Source organism: Nannobrachium achirus, assembly GCF_963921795.1.
Source record: "Nannobrachium achirus genome assembly, chromosome: 20".
In the NCBI taxonomy this organism is placed as follows: Eukaryota; Metazoa; Chordata; class Actinopteri; order Myctophiformes; family Myctophidae; genus Nannobrachium; species Nannobrachium achirus.
This window is the reverse complement of record NC_137827.1, coordinates 8,375,457-8,397,760: the sequence shown is the minus strand read 5'-3', so window position 1 is coordinate 8,397,760 and position 22,304 is coordinate 8,375,457. Positions and strand designations below refer to the sequence as shown.

General features: G+C 42.5%; 1 protein-coding gene across 1 annotated transcript; it reads left to right on the top strand.

Annotated features, from left to right (window-relative positions):
* The first annotated feature begins 10,362 nt into the window (after positions 1 to 10,362).
* fam241a (family with sequence similarity 241 member A) lies at positions 10,363 to 15,447 on the top strand. The gene is made up of 2 exons (XM_080751390.1): positions 10,363 to 10,571; positions 13,821 to 15,447. Exons 1-2 carry the CDS (start codon positions 10,461 to 10,463, stop codon positions 14,178 to 14,180), a joined length of 471 nt encoding a protein of 156 aa, XP_080607516.1. The 5' UTR covers positions 10,363 to 10,460; the 3' UTR covers positions 14,181 to 15,447.
* The last annotated feature ends 6,857 nt before the right edge of the window (positions 15,448 to 22,304 follow it).

Genomic DNA, 22,304 nt, shown 5'->3' with positions numbered 1-22,304 from the left:
ACCATTTATTTGTATTTTATTTGTTGTCTTGTGTTTTCTCTGTACAGAGCCTGATGACGTCAGGTTGGAGGGAGGAACCAGTAACTGTACTGGTGTACTGGAGGTGAAACACCAGGGAGACTGGAGACCAGTGGACTTTATTTATGGCTGGAACCTGAAGTCATCATCTGTAGTGTGTAGACAGCTGGACTGTGGCTCTGCTGTTTCAACACAAAGGACTTCTGGTTCAACAGTTCAACCAGCATGGAAGATTCCATCTTCCTGTCTTGGAAATGAATCTTCAGTGAAGGAGTGTGGAACAAAGTCGTCTCATAACTCCATTGAGAGACTGGAGGTGTTCTGTTTGTGTAAAACACATATAGTCTAGGACCTGGGTAAGATATGTATGCGCTTAACTTAGGAGAGAATTTCTCAACTGTTCTAGACTAATATGACCCCTGGGAACAACGTAAGAACTTTGCGAAATTCTCTATCCGGGGCGAAATACCCAAAAATGACCACGCCCTTTTGAAAATGACCACAACTTCCAACATGGCTTTATCTTCTAAACCGTTGGAGCTACACATTTTCTTAAGTGCTCAACATGTTCAGAATACCTATGTTTAGGGGGTCATATACGTGTGTAACATTTCTAATTTCGATAGTTTATGACAAAACAACTAAGAAACGGTAAAAACGGTCAACTTCTTATTGTCCAGGGCCTTAGGGAACCCAGAGCATGCTCTAATGATTTAGGAAGGGTGCCCAGCGACTCTTCGGGGTCATCATTGTGGCCAAATCCAATATGGCCGCCGTCTCAAAACAGTTTTGGCTATAACTACCAGATGAGCTACAAATGTAAACTTGGTGTCTATTTCATGTTTTTGAAGCGGTGACGCTTCCAATAGGCCTATACAGAATTGTCTGTTGCCGACCGTCGTCTCACCAGTCACCAGTATGAACAGGATCTGCGCATGCGCGGGCGAGAGAGAGAGAGAGAGAGAGAGATGGGGAGAGAGAGAGAGAGAGCCAGACAGAGCGAGCGATGCTGATTTCTAAACCGAAAGTGAAACTTACAAACGGCACGGAGAAAACAGACAGAGAGAGAGAGAGAGAGAGAGAGAGAGAGAGAGACAGTCCACGCATGCACTTGTGTGATCAGTGCCGTTATCACACAAAACGAGCTGCACACAAAACATAGAATAAAATCAGATCTGGAACTGCTCAAATTCACCGCTTCACTATTCGAACCGAGGTTAGATTTTTTTGACCATTAGAAACATGTTGGAATGCTTGTCTTTATGTCTGGGTGTATCTCAACATATTTCAAAGATGACGTGTATCTGAAAATGTATTTTACTGTACCTTACTTAATCTTTGCCACCTTTTAGCAAACATTGTGTCTATTATATGCTTCTTGAGCATTGGAAACACAAAGGTAGAGCACTAGAGCACTCTTATTACTAGTAAGATGCCTCAGGGCGACAAGCGACCTCACCCTAAAGGGCGAGGTCGCGCCATGTCTTGGCCATCTGGCCACTGATGTCTTGGCCATCTGGCCACTGATGTATATCGACCAGTTACCCATATATGGAGACCTGTGTACTTTATATGGAGATATGCTGTGAGAGCCCAAACATGCTTACTCAGTTATTTGTTATGTGAAAGTCCTATGATGTCTATGACATCTGACATCATACCCTTTTATGCCCATAGATGGAGATCCCTGTCTGTAGAACCAGCCACACAGATATGGGCTGCTTGACCATCTGTCTTGGCCATATATGGATCGTTAGTGTGGTATGTGGCCGATGTGGCCTCCATATACTGTATGGGCATGGGTATGAGCATTCCCATATGAAGTCCTGTGAAGTCCTTATTATGTTGCCTGGTTAATAAACCAGACTGCACTCAACACCACCCCCTGCGGTAGTGAAGTGTGTGATAGAGGCTGGCACCGCCAGGCAACTTATTATGGGCTTAATATTGATGACATCAGGGAACTCCATATATGGGCATAAAAGGGACTCTGTTTGTGTGACATCACACTGAAGCCAGGCTGTGACGTCAGAGCAGCAAAGCCATTCTGTTAGAGTGGTTCCTCTGCACAGTGATGTCAGAGAATTATGTCAGAGCGGCAAACCCATAGACCGTAAAAAAGTGTACACGTCCAGATGTCCACACCTCCAGATGGATGGAGTTAGCATGTGCTGTTTCACATACTACACTACGACCTTCATGACATCATCGTGATACATTATTACATGTATCATTATGTAACATAAAGTTTCATCCAGATTGAGTGTAGAGTTCTAGGAGTGAGTTAAAACTGGAGATAACAAACAACCTATGTGTCATAAACTATCGAAATTAGAAATGTTACACACGTATATGCCCCCCTAAACATTGGTATTCTGAACATGTTGAGCACTTCAGAAAATGTGTAGCTCCAACGGTTTAGAAGATAAAGCCATGTTGGAAGTTGTGGTCATTTTTAAAAGGGCGTGGTCATTTTGGGGTATTTCGCCCCGGATAGAGAATTTCGCAAAGTTCTGACGTTGTTCCCAGGGGTCATATTAGTCTAGAACAGTTGAGAAATTCTCTCCTAAGTTAAGCGCATACATATCTTACCCAGGTCCTCTACTAATACTCAATGACTTAAAAATAGATTCATAATAATGATTTCTTTGTTAAAACTTTGATCTCTTGCAAGAATTATCTTTAATAATAATCTCTCTCTCTCTCTCTCTCTCTCTCTCTCTCTCTCTCTCTCTCTCTCTCTCTCTCTCTCTCTCTCTCTCTCTCCAGAGTCAGTGAGGTTGGTGAATGGTCCTGGTTTGTGGTCCTGGAGGTGAAGTCTAATCAGTCGTGGGTCTCAGTGTGTGAAGATGACTTTGACCAGCAGGATGCAGAGGTGGTCTGTAGGGAGCTTGGCTGTGGGCCTCCTTCTGTTCTCCAGGGGGCGCTCTATGGAGAAGTGAACGCTTCAATGTGGACCAAAGAGTTCCAGTGTGAAGGCAACAAGTCTCTTCTCCTGGACTGTAGAACCTCAAACTCAACTAGAAACACCTGCTCACCTGACAAGGCTGTTGGACTCACCTGCTCAGGTAATCATAATCATAATTGCGACCGTAGGTCGCAGATTAGTATCAAAACCTCCACCGGCCGGCCGTCCGTCCGTCGGTCGGTCGGTCGGTCGGTCGGTCGGTCGGTCACACGTCACACCTTTGCCCTGCTCGCATCACACCACATGTGTACACAAACCTTTGTGTACGATGCTGTGGCAACAGTCTGTTGTTGCTGGTCTGTTAGTGTACGATAGCAACCACCTTAGCAACCATGGTTTTACCCTAGCAACCAACTGTTTACCCTAACAACCAATTGTTTACCATAGCAACCATGATGAGGTCACGATGAGTCATCTATGCCCAAATATAGATTTCTAGGTCAGATGGCCCATGGAGTTTGTGATGTCAAACCTAGCAACCCAATATAAACAAACCTGATGTCAGACCTGAAGTATCCTTTTATACCCATATATGGAGATACAGAGATCTCCATATATGGGCATATTAGAAAGCCCATATATGGGCATATACGGATGACATCAGGGATATCCATATATGGGCATAAAAGGGACAAGGGCTTACAGTTAAGAGATCTCCATATATGGGCATATCAGAAAGCCCATATATGTTCATATACTGATGACATCAGGAATATCCATATATGGGCATAAAAGGGACAAGGACTTACAGTTAAGAGATCTCCATATATGGGCATAAAGGGACAAGGACTGTTACAGTAGATATAGAGATGTCCATATATGGGGATAAAGGAACAAGGACTGACAAACACTGAGATCTCCATATAACCTATGGGAATATAAGGGACGAGGACAATGCGTAGCATTGTGAGCTTGTAGACCTATTTTCTAAATATTGTTGTACATTAAAAACTTGAAATGGGTCGTTCTACATAGTACTTGGGATTTGTTGATGTACATGTTCACATAGAGTGTAATAATTGGTAAAACAAACTTTTGGCCTATTTGTATCTCCCGATTAGGGAGTCTTACTGGTAATCGTAATGTGCCGTCTTGGGAGTGATAACGCGTTGTTCACACTCACCATGTGTTAAACACAGTGTAGGCAGAGGGAATAGATAATCATCATCTGTTAACAGAACACCGCCATCCATTAACATGGAGGCAGAACTGAACGCTTTGAGCTCACAAGACATCTCTGGTCTAAATGGTTTGTTACTCTCTTGTCTCTACACAGAGCCTGATGATGTCAGGTTGGTGGGAGGAACCAGTAACTGTACTGGTATACTGGAGATGAAACACCAGGAAGACTGGAGACCAGTGGATGGTCAGTCTGACTGGAACCTGAAGTCATCATCTGTAGTGTGCAGACAGCTGGACTGTGGCTCTGATGTTTCAACACAAAGGAGTTCTGGTTCTACACTTCAACCTGTTTGGTGGATTACAACTGACTGCGTTGGATCCGAGTCTTCACTAAGGGAGTGTGGAACAAAGATGTCTCATAATTCCACTGTCAGATTGGAGGTGATCTGTTCAGGTAACTGTCTGTCTGTCTGTCTGTCTGTCTGTCTGTCTGTCTGTCTGTCTGTCTGTCTGTCTGTCTGTCTGTCTGTCTGTCTGTCTGTCTGCGTCTGTCGGTCTTTCTGTGCACCTAACTTGCCTACTTAAAGGTAAGTGATTTCACTTAAGTTTCACTTTCAGTTTTCATGTAGGTGACAGGCGGGGGCCTTCCTCCAATCATGATCAAGTGGGGGCAGGCCTTGGTGTGTGTAAGGCCCACCCCCACTCGACCAAGATTGGAGGAGAACTTGTCACCCAACAGTTTTTAAAATTGCTTTTTTCTCCTCACAGGAGATAAGGCTGAAGTCCAAAGATGGACTCTATATTAACCAGTACTATCAGAACATAGACCCATTGTGTTGTTATTTGAATTAAATGAAAACCCTTACCCTACCTTTAACCTACCTATTTACATCAATAACCACTAAAAAGCACCCTCACCATATACTATAAGCAATAAGCATACACTTGAACTATGTTTGTGACATTTTCATAGTGAGGACAGTCTAGAACAGGGGTGGTCAACTTTGATGATGGAGAGGGCCACTATATTTCCACACTCACTCCAGCGGACCGCATGTGGCCCCCGGCCGCCAGTTGCCCATGTATGGTCTTAAGGAAGTAGGTCCTCTCTGGACAGCTGGTCTCAGGTCTGTTTCTATTGAACACAGTGTGTCCTCTTTGTCTGGACAGCTGGTCTCAGGTCTGTTTCTATTGAACACAGTGTGTCCTCTTTGTCTGGACAGCTGGTCTCAGGTCTGTTTCTTTGTCCAGACTCTGTTCATTGAGTCTGTAGGTTGTAAAGGTTGTCCACAGTATCAGGCACAATGGTGAAGTTGAACACAGAAACTGACTTTCTGTGTTTAATTTGACGTCTTGTTACCACTTTACAATATGTTGGATCTCTAATTTTAGTGCAATCTCATTGGCAGGGACGGACTGGGACTAAAATTCAGCCCTGGCATCTTGGCCAGACCAGCCCCCACAACCAGCGCGCGCCAAGATACTCTACCGGTCATGGGCGGCACAAAATGGTAACACACAACTACACAATCCATAAATTGTTTAAGTTAGCATACAGTTTAGTGCCAAAATGTGTCAGAACTTTGGCTATTTTTTATTTTTTTACACCAGCCCCCCAGCCCCCTAGCCTACCAAATGCCCTGTATGACAGATGGCCAGCCCGCCCCTCTTCAGGAGAGATGATCAGAGGAGCAGAGTTTTTACCACCAGCATTAAGACATGGACTGAAGTATGGATAGAGTTTCTCAGTGAAGGTGCAGCCAGTGAAAGAGTAGAGGTGAACTCTGGCCTCCACATCATAAAAGGAGACCAGACCCTCCTCATAATCCACAAACACTCCCACTTTCTGGACCACCTCTCTGACAGGGAGGACAGCATGAGGTTCAGAACCAGCCCAGTACTTATTTCCATTTCTCAACATTCCTATAGACCAGTAACCATTGTTGGGGCACAGTGTGATGATTCCCTTCCTGTTGATGGACTCTCTGGCCACTCCTAAAGTCCAGGCAGTCTTCCCTCTAACCTGAACCTCAAAGTAAAACCTTCCTGAGGAGAAGCTTTGTTTTCCTAAGACACAGACACATTGAGAGAATCTCTCTTTGTTCTCTGGCAGAGGAATCTGCCAGAGAATCTGCCAGTGAGTCATGGAAACATGACTCACTTGTTTTCCATCCTTAGACAGGATGAGTTTGGGATGTGCTGTATCAGGATCCAGAGTCACATCCACTTTGTATTGCTGCATCCTCCTCAGCTCATCATCATTACACAGATTATCCATCTCTTGACGGAGTGTCTTCTCCAGCTGAGCCACAGCTTTCCTGAGTTTCCTCACAGTCCCCTCACATGAAGATCGAGGGACGTTGATCTTTGTCCAGTCCTTGGTGGGTGGAGGAGTGTTGATGGATGTGGTGTTCTGGAGGAGGTGGTCTTCAGTGTGTGGCTGCTTCAGCTCAGAGATTCTCTTCTCTAACTGAGCGATTTCTAGTTGGAGCTCTTCAATGAAACCTTCAGCCCGTATCTCTGTTGTTTTCTGCTTCTCTTCAATGACATTAATGAGCTCAGCCTGGCTTCTCTCAATAGAGCTGATCAGAGCAGTGAAGACCTGCACACTGCCTGCTTTCTCTCTGTCTGCATTTTTCTTACTGAGCTCTACTGAGTGTTGGACCTCCTGAATCTTCACTTGTCTCTCCTGGACCATCTGCTGAACTTCAGCCACTGTCTTTCTTTCATATTCTTCTTTCAACTTGTGAACCCTGAACTGATCGGCCATCTCTGCGAGAACTTTATTAACAGCAAATTCAGGTCTCTTGTGGAAGGCTTTGCTACACAGTGGACACCTGCACTCATCCTTGGTGTTCCAGTAATGTGTGATGCAGGCGTTGCAGTAGTTGTGTCCACATGGAGTGGTGATTGGATCAGTGAACACATCCAGACAGATGGAACATCGGAGCTGCTCTTCAGACAGGAGTTTGCTGGCAGGAGCCATTTCTACGAATTGAGAATACAATTGTAGAAACGATAATAACTGGAACGAGGGCGTCCTTTTCAAGAGAGCGCAGTGGCTGTGTTTGATGACGAGGCTACAGTTCCAACGTTCCTTGGGTATCGTGTCAGCCTGGCGTTTCGCTCTAACAAGCTCAGCTCCTCTTCTAAGCGCTGAAGGTGTTTTGGAGGCTCAAGTGGTCTTCCAGCATTTGGTGATGGCCAGTAGGGAGAGTGATTCGTACCGGATGGTGTTCCCTCTGTCTGCGCTCTACTTTTATACCCAGGGCGCCTCAGTGCTTGCATCGTCACTGTGATGTCATCATGACGACGAGTTCCGTCAGCCATGCCCAAATAAGGAGGTCCATGCATGTCAGACTGGCCTCCATGTACACCAATCGATCGGCAATACTAGGTAAACATACAAACCAAAAACTAGAAATACTGTTCCTACGAAACAGTGTGGGCTCGCATGGAACACCATGTATGGTCTGTCAGTTGACGTCACAATGATGTCAGATACTCGGAGCAGGATCTCCATATATGGGCATAAAAGGCTGACACATCACTGTGACATCACAGTTGACGTCACAGTGATGTCAGATACTCAGAGCAGGGATCTCCATATATGGGCATAAAAGGGATTGTATTTATATGTTGTCAGACGACCAAATCCATATATGGCAGAGACAGATGGCGCGAGGTCGCTTTCGCCCTTGGGCGTCTTACTGGTCGTTATTTATATCAAGTCGCGCTTATTGGTGGTGACGTCACCAAGAACGCTGCTCCCTCATTGGCCCCGTTATTTTCAATGAACTAACCCACACCGGCGGCGTCAGACGCGCACAACCGCCAATCTGACGCCTCGTCTGCCGTGCCGATACGCCACTGTTCTATTTGTCCAGCGTTGCCGCGCGGTGAACATGTTCTCCCATGGTTCTCCCCACCGGGGGAAATGGATGTGCTGTGTGGCAGCGCACCGCATCCAGTTGGGGTTTACCGCGTGGTACTTCACGTGCGTCGATACCGCAACGCGATGCTGCGCAGCCGCCCGCGTTCAGTGTGTGCTCCCCTTTAGATAATCACCCGCGAGCGTCGGCAGGTTAGATAATCACCCGCAAGCATCAACAGGGTTAGATAATCACCCGCGTCCCGGTTACTTTTACCACTTCTTACCACCTCTACAACCGGGAAGCAAGAAGGGAACTGGATGTGCATGTCGGCAACCACCGCCTGGAGTTCCAGCAAGCCCCCAAGTACCTCGGCGTATGCTTGGACCGAACACTCTCATACAAGCAACATCTGGATGAAGTGAAGGCCAAAACAACAGCAAGGGTCTCGCTCATCCGACGCCTGGCAGGTTCAACTTGGGGAGCATCCCCCCAGACCCTACGCATATCTACTCAAGCCCTGGTCCTTCCCGTAGCAGAATACTGCGCCCCTGTCTGGAGCAGAAGTCCCCACGTCAACAAGGTCGACACTGTCATCAACAGCGCCCTCCGGACAGTAACTGGTTGTCTGAAACCCACCCCTGTGTCTCACCTGCCAGTCCTAGCTGGAATCGCCCCAGCCAATCTACGACGGGATGCGGCTACCCTCGCCCTGGCAAGAAAAGCCCAGAAGTACGACTGGCACATCCTGCACAAAGCCACAACAACACCGGCACCACCAGGCAGGCTCAAGTCTCGTCATCCCTACAACAAGGCAGCACAAGAGATGCTACAGTCTATCCCTGAGGACTTGTCCAGAGACGCCTGGCTTGCAGCATCCTGGAAACGATCATGGGAGATGGCTGGGCCCTCCCGTATGCAGCGATACATCCAGGACCCAGGAGGTGGTGTAAAAGGAGAAGATATGCCACGACACCTATGGACCTCGCTGAACCGTCTGCGCACTGGAGTCGGGCGCTTCAAGTCTTCTATGAAGAAGTGGGGCCTAACGGACAGTGCGGCATGCGAGTGTGGCGAGCCTGAACAGACTGCCGAGCACATAATCACCGGCTGCCCCCTATACAGCCCACCCTCAGAAGCTGGTCTTTTCGATTTAGGACCAGAGACGAGGGCGTGGCTGCAGGACACTGAGTTGGCCATCTGATGATACACGAAAGAAGGTTACTTTTACGGTTAGGTTTATGGTTAGAGTTAGGCATAGTTTTACTGAGGTTAGGATTAGGGTTTGGGTTAGAGTTTGGTGGTTGATCCAAAGGGTGTTCCACCTGATGACATGTTACCGTTTTGAGGATATAGCGATTTGGGAGAACATACGTTTGCCAGCTTTCAGCGAGCCCACCATCAACAATGTTCTCATGCAAATCTATGGAAACTGCAGCTACGCCTAAGACTGCACCACCGCTGTGACCGTTCACATACTAAACTGCAACCCATAAACAATTTCAAGGGGTGTCCTTGGGTGCACTTGCACCCCTGGCCACCAGGCCATGGCCATTATTATATATTTTTTTAACTTTTTTTTTGTAATGTAACTTTATTTTATAATTATCAAATAAAACAGTGATGTTGTTAACTTGGCAGACTTGGCAGGCACTATGGGTGGTCTGTGAGATTAACACCATGGCATTTTACAGATTGAGAAAGAACACGAAATTAAACTGCAGCAAATAATTGATCAGTATGCAAGTGCCAAAAACCGGAGGCTGCAGTTCATTGTGTACTAAGGATGATTGCTTGATTGCTTGATGGTTAACTTGATGTTTGGATTTATATGTCCTGTGCTGCCTCTGCCTGCAAAATATAAGTAAATGAATTTGCTCATGGTGTCTAGAAAAAGAAGCACCTGTTTTGCACTTTTTTTTTGTTTATATTGTGTTACATTTGGGTAAAAAATAAACTGCAGAAACCTGTTAAAACAACAGGACAAAACCGCTAAAAAGCTTTTTTTTCGCACACGCGTGCCAGCGCGCGTGCATGAGGTAACAGAAGTACTCGGTCTGTCTTGCACCCCCTGATAGAAGAGGCTAGAATCGCCTATGCTGCAACCTACGTACGCAATACTGTTACATGAACAGGAGACGATACTTTTTTACACCAGCCCCCCCAGCCCCCTAGCCTACCAGCCCACCGGGCAAATGCCCTGTATGCCAGATGGCCAGCCCGCCCCTGACTGCAAGCAACTACCCAAAAAAATATTAATAATAAATACATCCAAATTCGCTTATAACAAACACACATGGCAACCCTGAGCGTGACGTAGGCCAACCAGTCACATGACCAGACCCCTGCAGACCGAGGAAGTAAAGTCAGTCTCAGTGATCGGTTGTGATTTGGAGGATAAAGTTCCAGTCTGGTTTAATGTCCATATTTCATACTGTTGGCGTTGTAACAACAACAGTGCAGAGTTATTAGCAGACAACATGTCCGCCACGCTGGCTCATCATCATCACCACCATAACCATCATCATCATCATCATGGTCGTTCGGAACAGTTTGAAGCAGGGAGCAGCCAACAACACAACGCACAGCAGGTAGCACACTGCATGTAAACAAACACACCTTCGTAGGGGTGGGCGATACGTTATGGAAAAAAATACAATATCACGATATTTTTTGGTGGTTCTCAACCTGTGGGTCGGGAGTCGGGACCCTCAAGGGGGGGTCCCCAGATGATTAGCTTAATTTGCAATGTTTTCTCACTCAACAGTAAACAAACTAACATAAAGTTTAAGTGTATAGACTACTAGAGGGTATCTGCACATTTCTAAAGTGACAATTTAATAACCTTGTAATACCTCTAAAATTTAAACATTGTTAAACAAAGTTAAACATTGACCAAATTGTCAAATATGATAGGCAGAAATTGGGAAAATTGCTGATTGATTGCTCACGACGCCTCAACTTTTATTGCTCGTCAGGTTGGGGGGTCCCCAGTTAAAATAGGATTATTTTGGGGGTTGCGGGCTGAAAAGGTTGAGAACCACTGTCTTATCACGAATTTCACGATTCTTTCTTATGATGTTTTTATGGTTATTTTTCATGTTAATTAACAGTACAACCACCTACAAGGTATAATACAAACTAAAAGAAAAAGGAGTAACATACCATTTAGACCAGTGGTCCTTAATTCTAGCCCCTTTTCCACTTACATGGCCCAACACAACACCACACCACTCCACACACCGCCCACTTGTGCCAGATTTTCCACTACAAGGACCTGGGTAGAGTGGTGTGAAAGCGGTACTAAATGTGTTACTAAAAAGTTTCCAATCTAGAGTAGGTCTGACTGAGCTAGGCCAAACAAGGCCAAAGACTTCATAATGACTGATCACTCACTGCTTTTTCATTTAGACCACAATGATATAGTTATAATACATAATATTAGATTCTATTGTGTTATAACCACTATTATAATCTATTATAGTGTATTATAGTTACCATAATAATACATTAATACTTTATACTGTATTATAACCACAGTTATAATCCATTATAGTGTATTATAATTAGGATAGTTGTAATACAAATGTATATTGTATTATAATCACAGTTAAAAAGGTCGATTTTGTTTCTTACTGATAGGGGGTACTTTTGTGTAATGGAAAATTTAGATATTTGTATGTGGTGCGGTGTTGTGTAGTGTGGTGCTAAAGCTGCAGTCGAAAAGGGGCTAATGTGGGGTCCAGGGACTATCTGTGTTCCTTCTGGGAGGTCTAGATTTGACCCTTACAAGTATGTAACTCTTGACAGTGTACACATGGAACCAAATGGACCCTTAAGGGTCCATTTGGTTCAATTTGTATACTGTCAGAGTTAAGGGGAGACCTTGACATTTTAAAGTTTGAGAACTATTGATTTAGACCAAAATTCAGGTTTAAATGGATTCTGCAATGAATCTCTGTATTAACAGTTTTTTTTTATAAGGCTCACCCTCATTGTATTGTATCACGATACAGTATAGGCCTATATACAATATTTCTGAAAAGGCATATCGTTGAGACATTGTATCGTCTCAACTCTCAACAATATTTATCACCATATCGGCCACCCCCGTGGATGGTACAGCTTTGATCTCACACAGTTTCATGTCAAGGACCCCCTGATGTTTGTATTATTCCGTGGATCCTCATTTCTTAAAAATCATTAAGTCATCTTTTTGGTCAAATTCATTGACATCTCTGTCTAACTCTCTAGTACTCCCCTAACAAACACTGCTGCTTCAGTCAGTGAGCCTTATCCTTAGAATGCTTCTTGTTGTTTACATGCCAAAATCACTTTAAGTCAACTTTTTTGTTGTTGGTGTTGGATGTAACAAGCAGAAAATAGGCAGAACATGAATCAGCAATGTTAGGAGTTTGGCAGAAATAAATGAAGGCGGGTGAACATGACTTAGGCAAGTGATTGCATAAGTCAACGAGATGACTTGGCCGCAAATTGCAACACTAGATTTTTTTTATTCGGTTGAATCTAGCAATACCTCCCATAGGCAGCCAATGCATCAAAACAGTTCTTTGCCCTCTGATTGTATTAAACGACGTCAAACTCACCAATATTGGGGCTGTATGGAAAGCTTGGAGTATCCTCTTTCTATCTGTAAAGTGTTTGTTTCATAAAAATCCGCCGTAGACATGTTATGAGTTATATCTGTCAATAAATCCGAGCAGACATGTTTTTTTTTTCTAAGTGTTGAACTTCGGAAGCGCTCGTCTTCTATAACGCCATTCCCGCTGCCTCCTGCACTGGGCTATGTGACATTTAGAACCAGGTGGTACACAGGACCGCTGAGTGACTTCCCACAAGCGCTTCCAAACTCCAGCACTTAGGAAAAATAATCACCTGAACTGAATTTATTGACAGAAAGTAGCTCATAACATGTCTACGCTGGGTTTTTATGAAACAAACACTTTGCAGATAGAAAGAGGATACTCCAAGCTTTCCATTCAGCCCCAATATTGGTGAGTTTGACGTCGTTTAATACAATCAGATAGCAAAAAATCACACCCGTGTGAACTGAGCGGTGGTTTAACCACCAACCCACCAACCTTACCCACCTCCTCCTTTTTCATAATTTCTGCCTCAAATATTTGACAATTTGGCCATTGTTTAATTTGTCATGTTAGAGGCAATCAAAAGTCCTTAAATTGTCATTTTAGAAATGTGCAGATACTCTCTATACAATTAAACTTTATGCTGGTTTGTTTAGTTCTGTTGAGTGATAAAGCAATGTTGCACATTAAGTTAATCATCTGGGGCCCCCCAAAATAATTTGTGGACCCCCCCCTGGGGGTCCCGACCCACAGGCTGAGAACCACTGCATTACACAACCGCGGTATTGCGGTTATTGCCACAGACATATAAAGCTAGTCGCCTCCTTCGGCTAGGGGCCGTATGCATTGAGCAACCAAGGGAATCTCGTCGCTTCCGTGTTCATTGCTTCCGCGTGTGTCACACATACGGAAGTCGGTAAGCCAATCAGAGGCAGGTAGGGGCTGGTCTTTACGTATGCAGCCTATAAGAACAGCTGAGCAGCGCAACATCGGAACTGGCTCTGTTGAATTGAATTGTGGTCCTTGGAGAAGTCACGGAAAAGACACACTGTGATTGGCCAGTAGTCACTTTGACTGACAGCGTTCCCTTTGTTTTTTCAGGAAGTCCGGTCTAGAACTTTTGCACATCGCTCCAATTAACTGCAGAGGCGAACGAGGCATCTAGCTCTTTATATCTGTGGTTATTGCACCCAGCCCTAACACCAGACATGTTTTGTTTTTTTCTCTCCACAGGACGTCCGTAGCCAAACCAGGCCACAGCAGCCGCCTCCTCCTGCCGAGAGCAGCAGGGCCGTCCGGCGACCTGGGGCGCCGCTGCCGCGGGACCCCTCGGACCCCACGGCCCGCTGGCCCTACCTGGACGACCCCACCACCCGCGAGCAGCTCCTGGACGACTGCCAGCGCATGGGCACGCTGTTCGGCACGCTCAACAAGCTGCTGCGCGCCGCCGGCTTCTCCCAGATGTACTTTGGCGAGAAGATCGTGGAGCCGGTGGTGATCGTCTTCTTCTGGCTGCTGCTCTGGTTCCTGGGCATCCAGGCACTGGGCCTGGTGGGGACCCTCTGCATCATCATCATCTACATCCAGCCCTGAGTCCGGGGACGCCTCCACCACGTCCCATCAGGCCATATACCTTTGAGAAACGACGATAATATCCGATCGATCGTTGTGGGTTTTTTGGTACCGCGAGGAGAAGCGACGGTGGAGGAGACTTGTCTGAGGGGGGCTTGAGATTTTCATGTCAAATTTGGCCTTGGCTTAATCTCTGGTACTATAAGAGAAATATCGCACTGTGTTTGTTTTAATGGACGTCTTTTTCTATTCGGATCAGGTGAAAGTAACAAGATTATTATTATTTAATTTAAAGGCTACACATCTTTTATTCATCGAGAGATGAGAGAGCATGGTATCGATGGTAGCGAAATCGATTCAAAAAATTCAGCAGCGATCGTCATTTTTGACAACATTAATCCAGAAGTACTGTGCACCAGGGAGTGATGTCAAAACCGTTTTCACTGGATCTTTTACGGATTTCCGACGAAGACGTATGTGCTCTGGCAGAAAGCAGCGGGGCCTAGTATTGAGACCTGGGGTACTTAGAACATCTCACACAACATGTGAGATGTGGTAAAAGGCTGGCGAGGGAATTGATCTTGTAGAGTGGATGGCTTTATGCAAAGGGTTCTAGTTGGTGGTAGTTAGTGCCTGCAGCGCAGTGCTTGGTCTATGGTAAACAGGTTTCAAGCCTTACAGCAAATACCAATGCAAACAACCTATCAGCATGTGCTCTATAATCAATGTATTTAACTTATTTTTTTAAATTTTCTTTTTATCACATCTGAACACTGTTTGAATGATGCTAGGGCTGGGAAATAAGGTGGATAATATAACGATATATTGATAACATGATACAAGACGTGAGATTTTGGCTATGGTGATATGGAATGAGCGTTTTCTGGTTTTAATCACAATTTTATACTGAAAAAAAAAAAAAGGTTTAATTGCCGATCTACAAGCTCGCAACGTGTCACATCACAGCGTGTTGTGAGCTTTTAGATCTGCTATTTTAGAACACGTTTTAAAATCTAAATATATCATCTTCACAATTTCAAAATAGTGATTGTGTCCATGTGGCACATGCAGCCATAAAAAAAAATAAAAAAAAGCAGGCAGAGTATGGATAGGGTTTAATTTGTATACTGATTGATTGAATGATTGAAGACTTTATTAGAAGTTTGCATAGGAAAAGGTACAGTTTCATGATGGTACAGTTCACTGGTACAAAGTCAACTAAAAGGAGATCCTAGTAAGCACTTGGCTTATTTGCACAGGAAACCACTTAAGTATCTCATAACATTGAATGACAGATAGAATACAGTACTATGCAGTAGATATAGTCAGAAAAAATAAATATATATATATATATATATATATATATATATATATATATATATATATATACAGTAGATAATTACAAAGAAGGTTTAGGGTAAGGCTGGGCTAGATTTTTTATTTTATTTTAATTATTTTACCAGTTACGAACGGCTGCGGCCTGTTTGTAACTGGAATGATTGTGGGATTAGGGAAGTCTTTTCGGGGGAACACGGCTAAACTAAAGAATCAACTTCATTGTCACATCACAGGTTTACGGGTTCAAAAAGTGGATGAAATAACTTTTTGTTGTTCCCAGAAAGAAGGAAAAAAGAGAGAAAGAAAGATTGTGGGCAGGGGGGAGCCAGGGGAAAGAAAATGAAACGGTGAAAGAAAAGGTTCTCAGTCATTTGGAGTCTAATAGGAGTGTCTTCTATGGCAGCATGTCGTGCAAGAATGCATGTTCAAATCTCCCCAGAACATCGATTGCAGATATTTCATGAAAAGCAATGCGTAATTCTGCAGTTGCTTTAACCCATTTTTATGCTTTAACTATTGAAAAAAATAGCAGATCTACGAGCTCACAGTGCGCTATTCACAGATCTGCTATTTTTGAAAATGTTCGTAAATGTTTCCATATATATATTTTTTTTATTTTTATAAGTGAACATTTGTAACTCAAATATTTGCTTCTGGAGGGGTCCCTGATGCATAATATTTTGAGACGGGGGTCGGCGGCCACATACATATAATTCTAGGGGTCCTTGACATGAAAAGGTTTAAGAACCGCTGACGTAGAAACATAACGTTTTTCAAAAAAGAAAACAAAAAATTACGAATCAGGTCACAAAAATATTCAGACTTGCTAAAAAATTTCACATTTTTTTTTTTAAATAGCAGATATACAAGCTCGCAGCACTGCGAGCTTGTATATCTGCTATTTTTCAATAGTTAAAGCATAAAATAAGGGTCAAAGTATTGATGCCTTCCAGTTCCAGGTTTTAATGGGTTAACCGGTATGACTACCGGAACATCATAATTCTATGCTTTGTGCTTCTTATTTATGAAACAAAGCATTGGTTGTGTCAGTTTTTTATTCCCAGTCATGGAATTTGATTTGACTTGAAACCACGAGGAGAGGGGCTCAGGTCTCCTCTGTAAATAAATTTTCCATCCACCATGGCACACCTGAATGACACTACAGCAGTGGTTCTCAACCTGTGGGTCGGGGCCCCCAGGGGGGGTCCCCAAATTATTTTGGTGGGGTCTCCAATTGATAAACTTAATGTGCAACATTGTTTTCTCTCTCAACGGTAAACAAACCAACATAAAGTTAAGTGTATAGAGCAGGGGTTCCCAAACTTTTTGGGTTCAAGGCACCCCTATAAATGTATCTTTCATCCGAGGCACCCCTACATTATATTCATAATTTTCACTCCCAGCACCTTATATTTATAGCATATTTTAGTGATTATCTTGCAAGGAAAACGTTGAGATAATAGACATTTTGCTTAGAGCTGACCGAAAATAAAGTTGTTTAAAATGATACTAAATATATTTTTAGTGTCCAAATAAATTCTAACTATTATCAAATTATCTCATGGCACCCATGGACTGCTGTCACTGCACCCCAGGGTGCCCCGTCACCCACTTTGAAAACCCCTGGTATAGAGGGTATATTATGCACATTTCTAAAGTGATAATTTAAGGACTTTTTAATACTTCCAGAATGACAAATTAAACATTGGCCAAATTGTCAAATATTAAAGGCAGAAATTGTGAAAATATCCGAGCTACATGCTCACAACGCCTTGCAACTCGAGGCGTTGTGAGCATGTAGATCTGCTATTTTCACAATAGAACCGTGTTATACACAATGCAATGCCACAACTCTTAGTGCTCGTCAGGGTAGGAGGGTCCCCAGTTATGTTTTTTGGTGGTCGCGGCCCGAAAAGGTTGAGAACCACTGCTTTATAGTAGCTTAGATTTATGTCAGATATGTACCTCCATAAGATACAGTTTGTCACGAGGAAACCTGGACCCCAGTCTACACTGTAAAATCCTTAGTGTTTATTTAATTTCAGAACGGGTACACATCATGGTGTATTATTATTTTATGCTTTAACTACTGACAAATAGCAGATATCTGCGAGCTTGTAGATCTGCTATTTTTTTTATTCTATAAGTGTCTTTTGAATCCTTCTAAGGTTTTTTGAAAAACCTATGTTTCTATATGTCAGCAATCTGGCTATAGCCATCGTCAAAGAAAAGGTCCTTTTCACTTAACTGGAGCTCAGTTAGTCTGTTCTTGAGCAACTACTATGTCAGTGGTCCTCAAACCTTTTCATGTGAAGGACCCCTGTAAAAAAATATTCATACCTCAAAATATTATACCGGTAGTTCCAAGGACCACCCAGAAGCAAAATTTGAGTTACAAACGTTCGCTCTAAAAATACATATATTCAAAGATTTGCACACATTTTCACAACTTTAAAACTTGTATATCTGCTATTTTTCAATAGTTAAAGCATTCAATAATCCTAGGCCTAAATAGGTTAACTCGCATGGAACCAAATGGACCTGTTCTGTGGGTTCCGCTTGGGACCTTTGAGATCCCACATGTACTAAACAATGATTTTGACGATTTTTATTCACCAACATGTGTGAAATGACTGAGTTTGGTAAGGTTACAATATGAACATTCCTAATAAGGTTGATTTTACGATGATAACTGGATATTTCAAGTTATGGACTGTAATAATGAAAGATGCACTAATTGAAATTGTTTTGTTACAATAAGTGTTGAGTAGCTCAATATTCTGATTGTAATCAATGCTATATAAACTAGTGTTTGTTCAGTAACGGGAGTCTCCCCATCTCTCCAGCTCCTTAAAGGGGTACTGTCACCTAAAGGGCTACTGTCACTTTAAAAAGTCATCTTAAAATATGAGTTAATATTGTTATGATGTCATTGTGGGAATGCGCAATTATAAAATGAATTGACTGTACTTAGACTACTTACTCTACTGGTCAGTTGTTGTTGGGGGGGCGAGGGGCAGATTACACTGTGACATGAGTTTCAGACTATTTCAGACCGTTTTCAGAGAGACCACGAGACCTACTGTATGTATCATACTATTATAATTTCGGGGCGTGTCAGCGGGCCTTTAACCATTATTTTATGCTTTAACTATTGAAAAATAACAGATATACAAGCTCTGTGCCGTGCTGCGAGCTTGTACTGTGGAACTGCTATTTTTGAAAGATCATGAAAATGTGTGCAAGTCTTTGAATATCTTTGACCGGATCTTTGACCGACTTCTAAATCCTTCCTCTAATTCAGCTCTTCTCAAACTTTTTCATGTCAAGGACCCCCAAAATTACATTTATTTGGCCGCAGACCCCCCCATCTCAAAATATGTTGTTCCAGGGACCCCCCGGAAGCAGAGATTTAAGGTACAAAAGTTTGCTTTGAAAAATATATTGAAAAATGTGCACACATTTTCACAATTTTTCAAAAATAGCAGCTACATATCCTATTTTTCAATAGTTAAAGCATTCATTAAGTCTAGGCCTAAATGGGTTAAAGAGCTTTAGAGACGGTTACTGAACAATGATTAATCATAATATAGAGCGTTAACTTTAACTGAAAAAAGGTTTTGCTTCAACCAAAATATACCAAATATAATCTCTTTACACTACCTTTTTAAAGAATGGCTTTAACTTTAACTGCTTAAAAAGCATAGAACACAACTAATCAACCACCAACAGTATACATGGTTTACAGTATGATAATGTTGTCTGGAGGACTAGACAAGCATTGATTTGTGTTTGTACATCTGATATAATCAAATTACAAATTATACCCATGCTGATTCTAATGATTCATTCTGCTGATTGTAATTAGAAAAAAGAAAAGAGATGAGTGCTAAAATGTTTTCATTTACTGCTTTCTATCGTTCTATAGCTATTTTAGAGCGTTTGATTTCAGTGGTTGGGGGCATGTTTACAAGTGGCTAAATATGTATTTTTAGGCACAATAAGCCCATTCCCAATATGCACTACAATCATCTTGTCTTTTCTCTAACTACGACCTAAAATATGGACCCTTGTTGTAAAAAAAAAGGAAAAAAAAGTTCTCCTTTAGTAGTTTTCATTAGTTCAATATTTATAAAACCCATGGACTTGGCTTCCATATTTTGGGACAGAACTATTCAAAAAGTATTATGTGTTGTCTGCTTGCCGATTGGCTATACTGTATATCCCCTACTTTTGTGCGACACCTTTATACCACACAAAGTAGGACAATCATTTACAAGAAAACTTCAAAAGTTGAAATATGAAAATACAAGGTTTCTGCGCGACAGACAGCGACGATATGGTACCCAACATCCTTCCACTCATGGTTACAAACCAAAGGTGAATTATTGGAATGTCTTGTTTTATATAGAGTGCTGTTCCTACAGATGGCCGTAGGAGGGCAGCATTGCACTGAATGTGTGTTTCTCTCCTTCTCACCTCACCTGGCATAGAACACCAGCTTTTTTCATGTCAAAGACACCCAAATTGAGATGCACTTGGCTGCGGACCAGTGTTGATTTCGCCGACTAAAACTATGACGAAAAATGTTTGTCGACTGCGTTTTTCTTCACTGATAAAAACAAAATAAAAACTAAGCTGTGATGACTAGACTAAATATGTTGACAATGTCGTCAACAAAATAAAAACTAGACTAAAACGTTAGGGAGGGACTAGTGGTGAAGAACATTTTATGTTTGGTTGCTCTCAGGTGTTGCATGCTGAAAATAGCAGATGAGCTTGTAGCCTGCCAAAATACATTGAAGTTGACTAAATCAACTGTAGATTTAGTCGACTAAAATCTTATGATATTTAGTCGACTAAATTCTGACTAAAACTAAAAGAAATTGTATTCAAAAGACTATGACTAAAACTAAATCAAAATTTGCTGTCAAGAACAACACTGCTGCGGACCCCCATGTGAAAATACTTTGTGCCGGGGACTTACCAAATTAATGATAAAAAAAAAAGTATATTCTAAATATGTCAATATTGTGTTTCCATATTTGTTGAGGATAGCAGAAATCCAAGTTCACGGCACGTGGTTGAACTTGTAGATCTGCTATTTATGTACACATATGTATATAAATATTAAGTATATGGCTGAAAGATATTGTTTTAACTATCTTGATTGATTAGCTCTCAGAATGCTGAGGGTCCTCCCCCAAGAACTTAATCTTAACATAATATATCATCGTTGTCGGGGGGAAACCTCGTATCTCCAAGTTTCAAATGTGTATGTTCTTTCGCAAAGTAAAGCCCTGCTTCATCATTCAAGCCCGAAGTCACAGAAGTCGTGAAAACAGATCTACAAGCACACAACACCTCGCACCGCGAGGCTTTGTTTCACTAGTTTTCACTAGTTGTTTTCACTAGTTTAAATCATTTTAAAAATGATAAATGCAAAACCAACGGTTTTGGACATACAAGGTTTTCACCCGACAACAACGATATTTTTATGTGTTCTATTGAATTTTGCACCAGCGATTCGCCATGCAACTCCTTGCAACAAAACAGTCTTAGCTTTAAGCGCCCAATGCAGTGTCAATGACAATGGCCATTTAAATGAGCCATCAGTGTTAACATACAAAATAATTACTCAAAAGCACCTGAAGAGTTCTGTAGTGGGAGATGGTCCAGTAGATCAGACTCTCAGTGCTGAGGTTCCATGTTAGTCTTAATCTTAGTCCTCATAATATGTTTCTGTCGTACTTTGACATTTTCAAGGTTAAAATAGAAAAGAAGAACTCAAAAGCACTTGAAGAAATGTGGAGTGGCATATGGTGTAGCGCAGTGGTTCTCAACCTTTTCAGGCCGCGACCCCCAAAATAACCATATTTCAACTGGGGACCCCTCACCCTGACGAGCAGTTGAGGCATTACATTTTGTATAACACTCGTGTTGCGAGGCATTGTGAGCATGTAGATCAGCTATTTTCACAATATCTGCCTCTATATTTGACAATGTGTCTGATGTTTAATTTGTCATTTTAGAGGTATTAAAAAGTCCTTAAATTGTCACATTAGAATGTGTATTTACCCTCTATACACTTAAACTTTATGTTGGTTTGTTTACTGTTGAGTGAGAAAACAATGTTGCACATTAAGTGAATCATCTGGGGACCCCCCAAAATAATTTGGGGACCCCTGGGGGCCCCCGACCCACAGGTTGAGAACCACTGGCGTAGCGGACTGACGCCCAGTCTCTCATGGTTCAGAGGTTCTATGTTCAAATCCCAATCCATTTATTTGAACAGAAAAACATATTTTGCATCATTTTAAACTTGAAGTAGCCTACCGTTCACTGGTACAAGGTCAACTAAAAAGATACACCCGATTGTTTCAAGATCATATAACATTGAATGACAGAACACTGTACTTTAATTAAACACAATGCAAAAAACACCCTGTGCGCGTGTGTGTGTGTGTGTGTGTGTGTGTGTGTGCCAGAAAAAGTACAAAACTATGGCACCGCCTCTTTAAGCCAGGGGTCTTTAACGTTTTCAGGCCAAGGACCCCTTAGCTGAGAGAGAGATGAAGCAGGGACCCCTTAGCTGAGAGAGATGAAGCAGGGACTCCTTAATTGAGAGAGAGATGAAGCAGGGACCCCTTAGCTGAGAGAGAGATGAAGCATAACAGATAGTTTTGTTTGACAGCACAATCATCAGTGTATTTTGGATTAATGTCAATTTGTGTTTTCAGATCTTTAAAGAGGTGGTGCCATGATTTCCCCCCCTCTAAAACATGATTATCAGGTATTATGATTATA